The sequence below is a fragment of the Tachysurus fulvidraco genome, chromosome 6, assembly GCF_022655615.1.
Source record: "Tachysurus fulvidraco isolate hzauxx_2018 chromosome 6, HZAU_PFXX_2.0, whole genome shotgun sequence".
In the NCBI taxonomy this organism is placed as follows: domain Eukaryota; kingdom Metazoa; phylum Chordata; class Actinopteri; order Siluriformes; family Bagridae; genus Tachysurus; species Tachysurus fulvidraco.
Window position 1 is genome coordinate 10,335,485 of NC_062523.1, and position 9,107 is coordinate 10,344,591.

Below are 9,107 nucleotides of genomic sequence, written 5' to 3' on the forward strand. Positions count from 1 at the left end.
AGAGATAAACATTATGAGTGATTAAGTCTATGGGCAAATGTTAAGTATCCTCCTCAGCTTTTCTGAGGTCTGTTGGGAACCAACAACCACTGCTGATTGGGTAGTCTTGGAATGCAGGTTTTCCACATAGTAACTCCAATCTGTAACTTCATTATCAGAATGTCAGTGTTTCCATAATGAATTTGCCAACTAGAGATAAGCTACTGTGCGTGAGAGGTAAAAAAAAAACTTTCCAAAACTCCCAAGGTCTATTCCTACTTACATTTGCATTTACATTTACAGTACAGCATTTTCCAGGCGCACTTATCCAGAGCAACGTACAAAAGTGCTTTAAAGTATCCATTATTGAATAAAGTAACTCTGGTTCACTAGGTTACAGACTTAATATACCATGAGCCTAAATATACACATATCCTACTTGATAATCATATAATTATAACAATGTTTACATAACTATTAATGCAGCTATTTCTTGCTGTGGCCTAAAGATAACCTCAGTGACTACAACAAACCATGCACACACACACGCATAGAAAACCACAGTCAACTACAACTGTAGGTTTGTAATTCATCAAAGAAACTGATGTTGTGTTTGTGAGTGGAATGATGATGATGATGATGATGATGATGATGATGATGATGATGATGATGATGATGATGATGGTGGTGGTGGTGGTGGGTGTGTGTGTTTGGGGGATTTCTCCATGTTTTAAACTCAGCTGTTCATGCATCTTATCTGTAGACACCCATCCGTAATGAGTTGTTCTCTCGCTCATGACATTCTTGCCTATCTTTCATTAGTAAAACTGGGAGGGTTCATTTTCCACTTCACATGGAAATGTGAAGAGACTAGAATATTCTTGAGGGAAAAAAGGGCTTACCCCACAGGGACATGAGAAAGGAAGCAGGGACATGGGAAAGTCCAGCAGCTCAGGATTGGTAATTGCGAAAGCCAGTTTCATTCCCATTGATAACACAACAGACTGCCAGAGGGCTACATAAAAGGCTTCAGCAACAGCAAGTAACTCCTTGGTATTACTAGGAACACTGAGGAAATCCTCCTTTTATTTTTTTTTTTCACCCGTGACATGGAGTAACATGCAAAACCCTAGGTAAGTAAAGTACAGCAGTTCAGATTTGTTCTGTTTTGTTAGAAAATGCCATAAAACTAAATACCTCGTATATAGCAGCGTTTGTAAAATAAAAGATTTACATGTTTAATGACTATAATTCTATAACTCTAGTTATTTATTGCATGAATGTGTTTTAAATTACAGCTCCTCCCTTTTATAATGTGGCATAAAACCACAAGTCTGCGTGTAGGCTGACTAAGATTAACTGAATGAGAAACACTTGTGCTACACTTTGAGAATTTGCGAATTGATTTATTTGATTTCTTTCTCAAAACTATATATTTGCTTCAAGATTTTACAAGTTTGTTTGTCATTTATCAAGTCATAATTTCCTTACACAGAAATGTGTTTTAGGAATGTTCCATAGTCCCACAGCTGCTCTTGTAGACAAACACCACCTCTGGGGATAACTTTGTTACTAAAAAGAAAAAGTGTAACCAAAACAACTAAATTACATTCTGCCAGAAGGAGCAGGAAAATGAGCTGTTGTAGAGACGAGTTTTTTTTTATGTACACCAACATAAGCTTCCCGGAATGTGCAGAAAATATGAATGTGAAAATAAATTTTAGATCAAAACCATACAAATTATACACAGATATAAGGGCTATGATGTGTATATACTGTATAAGCTGAAGTGCAATATAAGCTCTTAGATTTAATGATTGGTACTATTTAACCCTTGTAACTCTGCAAATGAATTCATTTATACTTTAAACATTCATTTAGTTTATAAATGTTCATCAAGGCTGAGATTTTCAGTGCAGAATTAGTAAATACGCAAAATATGGTTAACTAACATTCTAGTGATTTACTAAAAACTAGCAAATTGTTTCTAGCACAGTGGCTTTGTGTTTAGTGCTTATGCTTCACACCTTTGGTGGTGGTGGGGGGTTTGATTCCTCCCTCCACCCTGCATGTACCGTTTTCATGTTCTCCCTGTGCTTCAAAGTTTTCCGGGTACTCCGGTTTCCTCCTCCAGGCCAAAGACATGCATGGTAGGTTGAATGGCATCTCTGGAAAATTGTCCATAGTGTGTGATTGCGTGAATGAGAGTGTGTGTGTGTCCTGCGATGGGTTGGCACTCCGTCCAGGGTGTATCCTGCCGTGATGCCCGATGACGCCTGAGATAGGCACAGGCTCCCCGTGACCCGAGGTAGTTCGGATAAGCGGTAGAAAATGAGAGTGAGTGAGTAGTAAGTTGTTTCTAGTGCAGTGGCTTTGTGTTTAGTGCTTATGCTTCACGCCTTTGGTGATGAGAGTTTGATCTAACCCTCCACCCTGCATGCACCATTTTCATGTTCTCCCTGTGCTTCAAAGGTTTCCGGGTACTCCGGTTTCCTCCTCCAGTCCAAAGACATGATTCTAGTCTGATGGGAATCTCTGAATTGTCTGTAGCATTGTATAGTGTGTGATTGTGCCCTATGATGGGTTGGCACCTTGCTTGGTTCCACAAGTACCCTGGGTCCCTGAAACCCCGTGTAAAACAAGTGGTACAGCTAAAAAATGAATGATATTAATATATCGACAATAATATTTTACTCTCTATATAATTTATCTACAATTTGAGTAACAGTGTTGTGGCCTCATCAGTCACTATCAAAATATTGATGAAGAAATGAATACAATGCATAAATGAATAAAAAACAATGTACATGATCTGTAGTAATATTTGTCAATGTAGAGAGAAAACATGGTTGTGTGAATGCTGTGGAACTACTGTTACTTTAACGTTCATGGGAAATAACGTTTTAAGTACAGGATCTTAATTATGTTCTCACATTAATGGAAACTTGACCTTAAGGTATTTTAATGATTATTCCTCATGCAGAAATGTGGTTGTAGAGTTTATTTTTACCAAATGCTACAGCTTTTATTGATATTGTTTAGGCATACTTAAAATATGCTCATAGCTTGTTATGAATGAGACTATTTAAGATGAAATTGTCATTTACCTTTAGTTTACGTGGATATTTGTAAAACGAGAGGCAGGAAATACTCAAAAGATCTCAGTCATGGACTTAACCTTTTTGCTGTTATAGTTTTCTGCCTGCTTACAAACATCATTAATAATGCAAAAGGTGAGCAAAAATATTTAAAAATGTACTAGTAAAATCTCATTTAATAACATAGAGCTATCCATATATATATATATATATATATATATATATATATATATATATATATATATATATATATATATATATATATATATATATATATATATATATGTGTGTGTGTGTGTGTGTGTGTGTGTGTGTGTGTGTGTGTGTGTGTGTGTGTGTGTGTGTAAAAACAAGCTTTGAATAATCTTTAGTTACAAAAGCTATAAACAGGGAATAAACATCTACCCAGTGACAATACAAGCCAGGCATATCCAGGAAGTAAAAATCATAAGCTGGGGAAGTTTTATCAAATGTGACCAGGGGGGCAGTTGAAACATGATGAAGCTCACCACTGGAGAAAGCTCATAAAGATGTCAGAACAAAGCAGATTCAAATTTCCTTCAGCAAGACCATTCTTTTAATTTCCTGCAGCCTTGCATCTGATATGCTTTAGCAGCTATGAGGTTTTGAATACAAATATCAGAAATGCCAGAAAACCATGGTATTTAACCTCTAGCTACTCAGCTGTATGCATAGATTGATTGCATCCTCACTTAATAAATTCTAGTATAGAAGGATTTGGCAAAAAAAATTAAATGAAATAATAATGTAAATTCACACACTTACCTCACCATTAAAGCATGTGCTGTGAGACAAAGCAATAAAACGCAAAAGTGAAAATAATATCTGTAATTGCTCAATTGCTCAATCTTATATGTTGTCACTGGTAACTTTCTTTTGATTTCTTCTTCTTCTTCTTCTTCTTCTTCTTCTTCTTCTTCTTCAGTCTAGCGTAAAAGTGTGGAGACATGGAGCGCATCATGACCTCGCTGATTTCTACCACTTTAATCATGTGCTTGGCATTCACAGGTAATCACAAACAGACGCTGGGAAATGTCATAAGTGTCAAGATGAGTTCCAAGTGAAGTATCAGCTCTTTGAATATGTTGGGTTAAAATAGTGCTTCTGCTCTTGGCCTTTATGTCATCTAAAATAATTGAAACCATACTCTTAATGTTGGCCACAGTAAGCAGCATGCTGGACTGAGGTTTGTTTTTCCCACTCTTCTCTTCTTTAGTAATGGATCAGGATTTATGCACAAACTAATTTGTTTATAGAGGAAATGGCCTTTTACAGACATTAAATCTAAGACTGTCTGTAATTTATTGCTCCATCTAATGGATGTTGTTTTTTGCAGTGCATCGGGGAACATTTTTGGGAAGGAAGGAATTTATGTTAAATCTATAATGAATTCAGAAATTATGCTGATGCTAATACTTGAAAGTTGTTTAAAAGACCCTGGTTACACAATTAATTCCACTTGACTTTGTACATTTGAGAAAGTAAATGACTTGTTTGAATGAATATCTGGTTTTTCTCAAGGATTCTTCCTCATATCATCTCAGGGAGTTTTTCCTTGACACCCTTGCCTCTGGCTTGTTCATTAGGGATAAATATAAACTTTTTGCTTATCTTGAATTCTTATATTCGTGTTAATCTGCGCCTTGATGCCCGATGACGCCTGACATAGGCACAGGCCCTCCCGTGACCCGAGAAGTTCGGTTAAGCGGTAGAAAATGAATGAATGAATGTTAATCTGCTTTAAGACAACGTCTATTGTTAAAAACACTATACAAATATAAATGAAAGTGAATTTTTATTGTTTTTTTTTATTTATTATTATTTCCAGAGCTTCATGGGTCAGATGATTGGCTCTGTGACAGAGCCAGGTTTGATTATGGCATATACAACATCTGTGTACCTACCTTTAACAAAAACATGGCGACTATCAACTACCAGGATGAGTGTCCATGGCCCATCGCTCAACGGTGTGTTTGTGTATCTTTAACCTACGGAGTACCTGTTGTGGGTCCAGACGTACTATCCTCTTTTCAGAGATTTTGCTAGTTGTTTACTGATTCATAGAAATTAATGAATAATCTAATTTATGTCTGGATCTGTCATTTCTGCCACATGGCTCCAAGGCAAATAGTTTGGCTATGATAAAATTGCCCTGCATGGTACCTTGCAACATACTGGTGTCCAACAGTGTCTAGTGTATATACACTTCACACCAGACTCAACACCAACCTGATCAACATAATTACTGAAAATAACAGAATTAAATCATGAAAAACTTTAAGATAAATAACTATTTACTTACAGAGACTTTAATGGTTTGATTCCATTATACAAAAGAAAAGGTACTAAATAGATTCCAAATACATGTGACCTGAAATCATGGAAAGGTCGTAACTTTTGACTTCCCAGGAATGTGCTTTGATACCACATTAACGCCATACCCGCCTTATAAAGACAGATAAATTTGTTTGTTTTTGTGTGTTGTGTACAAAACTTGTGTCTAGTCTCAGTAACTATGATAAATATGAATAGCTAACAAAGATCACATACATAACAGTTGTTCTTTACATTCACTAATTTGTGCTCTCTTTGTGCCCTCAGCTACTACAATGATATGGACAACTGTGTCCAAAGTAAGGCTAAAATGACAGGATGCACTGAGCCATCTCTGAAGAACCAGATCTTTTTGGATCTCCACCGCACATATTTTCTCCACTGCCCCTACAAGAAGAACCCTGCTGCTCATGTGCTGCTGTTGTTCATACTTCCTTGCATCATCCTCACCTTTCTATTCCCCTTTTTCTGTAGCTATATCACCAGCATAGGTGAATAACTCAGATTGCTACAAAGCCTAATTTGATTAGGATTACAAAATAATCCTTTTTAATAATCCAGAATTTGAGCACCTATGTAGTCTTATCTTGTATGTATAAGAATTAGATGTTGTAAGAAAATGTATTAGTGTAAATCACCTTTTTTTTACTTCAGGTAAAAGTCAGTTCCAACTGGAACCTCTTTACCATTAGTTTATAACTGTTAAATTGTTCATTTTTACTCATTGAGTAAATAACCAAACCGCTATTACATTTACATCATTTGGCAGATGACCTTATCCAGAGCGACTTACGTTATCTCATTTTTGTACAACTGCACAATTGAAGGTTAAAGGCCCAGGCTTTAAAGCTCAAGGGCCCAGGAGTGGCAGTTAGGTGGACCTGGGATCGAACTCACAACCTTCCAATTGGTAGCCCAACACCTTAAACACTAGGCTTCCACATGCCCACATGTCATGTATTATTCAGTCATTCCCCTGAAGCAACTCTCATGAATTATTTGGTATTCACAGTGTCTTTGTAATGTACCAGAACAGCTTCACTGTGCCTTGGTATAGATTCTACACATGTCTGGAACTATATCGGACTGACCGATGAACACCATTCTCCCAAAAGATATTTTCTCAGATAGTATTTTGCGGATGGTAGTGGAAAGCACTCTCGAACCTTGTCCTGTGAATCATGGCGTAATTCAGAAAGAAATCACTCGATGTCTGTGGGAAGTGGTTGCCTAGTGGTTTAGTTGCTGGACTGCCAATCAGAAGGTTGTGATTTCAATTCCCATATCCACCAGGCTGCCACTGCTGGGCCTCTAGCAAGGCCCTTAACTCACAATTGCATATTGTTGTATAAAATGTAAGTTGCCCTCTATAATCTGTGTCTACTTAATTCTGGAAATGCAATGTCTGGCTGTCTTCTGCAGAAATTGTGATGCAAACAGACATCACAGGGAGACTTTGTTCAAGATGTAAGATAAGACCTTCACAAGATGCATGTTGTTTAGGAGTGCTAGTCTTATTCCTTAGTTCACTGTAGTGTACTGGAATATTCATACACATGGACCAGTACCTAACCGCAGAGAGTATGTTGGCTTCACAAGACTCTCCACATTAAGTATGTTGAGAACTTAACAGGTTCTGCTACACAAAAATAGCCTTAAATCAATGTATGTTGAAACACATAAATATTTATTTTGAGACAAAAAAATAACAATTTGTTTTATAGCGGTTCGAAAACATTTTTACAGTAATAGTCATTTCTACTGCTATTAAAATATCCACATAACATCATTATTTCCTTCAGTATTGCTAAAACTAAAGTCATACGTTACTTATCATATGGACGTGTTTGCCTTTTTTGACAAACTATACCTCTTACCATAGTTACAACAAGGCAACATTGAGTTATACAAATGGTCTGTTTGGGACTGACAAGAGTTAGACATGATTTAAGGATAACTGGACACATGGGTGCTGAAGGTATAGAAAGCAAACATTTATACATTATATGCATTACACTCCAAAAAATGGAAGCTATCAGGTGATATTTATACGTTTGACAATATTTTACAGTCAAGTCAATTTGCTACAAACCAAAATATTACATCGGTATGAAGTGATGTATTTTCATTAACATTTATAAAGGATAACCTTTCATTGTCTTTGCTGAGAGCAGGCCCTTATATTGATCAGGTGTAAATGTTTTTTTCCACTTGAATTAGGTAATCAAGTTTTATTTAGCCTCTGGATGCGAGAGTCTGGTGTATAAAAAGGTTTCAATAAACAAATATTATAATAAAATAAAATATTGTCTGATCAATTTTTAACTTTTTTTTTTTTAATCTATTTACTAATTTAGCACTGACCACAATGTCTCAATAAAATCGTTTCTTTTATGCTGTGAAAGTGCTATGAAGAAGTGGCATCTGTTTAAGGTTTATGGTACATAAAGAAAATATGTTAATATGAAAATATTTTAATATGTACGGATCGATCAGTGTCGATACTGCTATCTGATATTGGTTGCCCGTTGAGTAAAGACTGTTACCTGTAATGGTACATATTTGTACTGTCCTTTGTCACACTAATGAACAGCAAACACAAATTGACAGAGATTTGAATGTTTTTTGTAATTAATGATAGCAATCAAAGCAAAGAAGGCTGCAAACTGCACTCTGCAAATATATAGCAATTAGCCATAACATTAAAACCACCTGGCTAATATTGTGAAGGTCCCTCCTTGTGCCGCCAAAACAGCTCTAAACCATCAGGGAAAGGACAACACAAGATATCTGATGGTGTGCTATTAGAGCCTTTACGTCCTAGAAGTTGTGAGTTTGGGCCTCCATGAATCGGAATTATTTATCCACCAGATGCTCGGTCAGATTGACATTTGGGAAATTTGGAGGCCTAGTTATATTAACATATTGAACACTTTATCATGTTCCTCAAACCATTCCTAAATAATTTTTGCAGTGTTTCAGGGATCATTATCCTGCTGAAAGAGTCCACTGTCATTAGGAAATACAGTTGCCATGAAGTTAAGTGAAGGTAAGTGGTATGTGTCAAATTGTATGTGTCAAAGTAAAGGACTCAAGGTTTCCCAGCAGAAAATAGCCCAGAGCATCAGACCTGGGATCATGTAGCAGTGAGCCATGTGCCCTCTGTCGTTGTCTCACTGATTGTCATTCCTTGGACCTTTTTGGTTGGTACTAACCACTGCATATCAGGAACACCCTACAAAACCTTCCATTTTAGAGGTTTCTGACCTGGTTGTCTAGCCATTTTAATTTGGCTTTTGTCAAAATTACTCCTTATGCTTGTCCATTTTTTTTTTTTTTTTGCCTCAAACACATCAACTTTGAGAACTGACTGTTCATTCGCTGCCTAATATGTCCCACCCTTTTGGCAAGTGCCATTGTAATGTAACAATTAATGTTATTATGTCATCTCTCAACGGTTTTAATGTTATGACTAATTGGTGCATCGATAGAAGAAACTACAGAAAAAAACTACTATTGTACAACACATATAATCTGATAAAATATCTTACAGCATTTAAACCGTATCTTCAATAAAGAGCAAAAGGGTAGCTGAGCCGAGGATGCACATCTTATCAGCAAGTGTGCTCATTATCAATGAGCTCAAGATGATGTGAACTGTTACATATGAGAACA

At 36.4% G+C, this 9,107-nt stretch overlaps 1 protein-coding gene across 2 annotated transcripts; it reads left to right on the plus strand.

Moving 5' to 3' along the window:
* The first annotated feature begins 880 nt into the window (after positions 1–880).
* LOC113654371 (receptor activity-modifying protein 2-like) lies at positions 881–7,736 on the plus strand. Of its 2 annotated transcripts, XM_027164477.2 has the most exons (5): positions 881–1,112; positions 2,084–2,129; positions 4,024–4,106; positions 4,927–5,065; positions 5,700–7,736. In XM_027164477.2, exons 3-5 carry the CDS (start codon positions 4,046–4,048, stop codon positions 5,929–5,931), a joined length of 432 nt encoding a protein of 143 aa, XP_027020278.1. In that variant the 5' UTR covers positions 881–1,112; positions 2,084–2,129; positions 4,024–4,045; the 3' UTR covers positions 5,932–7,736. The 2 variants fall into 2 exon arrangements, with proteins under 2 accessions (XP_027020278.1, XP_027020277.1); XM_027164476.2 differs by lacking the exon at positions 2,084–2,129 and having other exon boundaries at positions 883–1,112.
* Positions 7,737–9,107: the final 1,371 nt, after the last annotated feature.

What these genes read in the sequence shown, in the direction of transcription:
- LOC113654371 (XM_027164477.2), top strand. Translation starts at nt 4,046, where the DNA reads ATGGAGCGCATCATGACCTCGCTGATTTCTACCACTTTAATCATGTGC. An exon ending in CATGTGCTTGGCATTCACAG is followed by an intron (nt 4,107 to 4,926) that starts GTAATCACAAAC and finishes TATTATTTCCAG; the next exon opens with AGCTTCATGGGTCAGATGAT. An exon ending in CCATGGCCCATCGCTCAACG is followed by an intron (nt 5,066 to 5,699) that starts GTGTGTTTGTGT and finishes TTGTGCCCTCAG; the next exon opens with CTACTACAATGATATGGACA.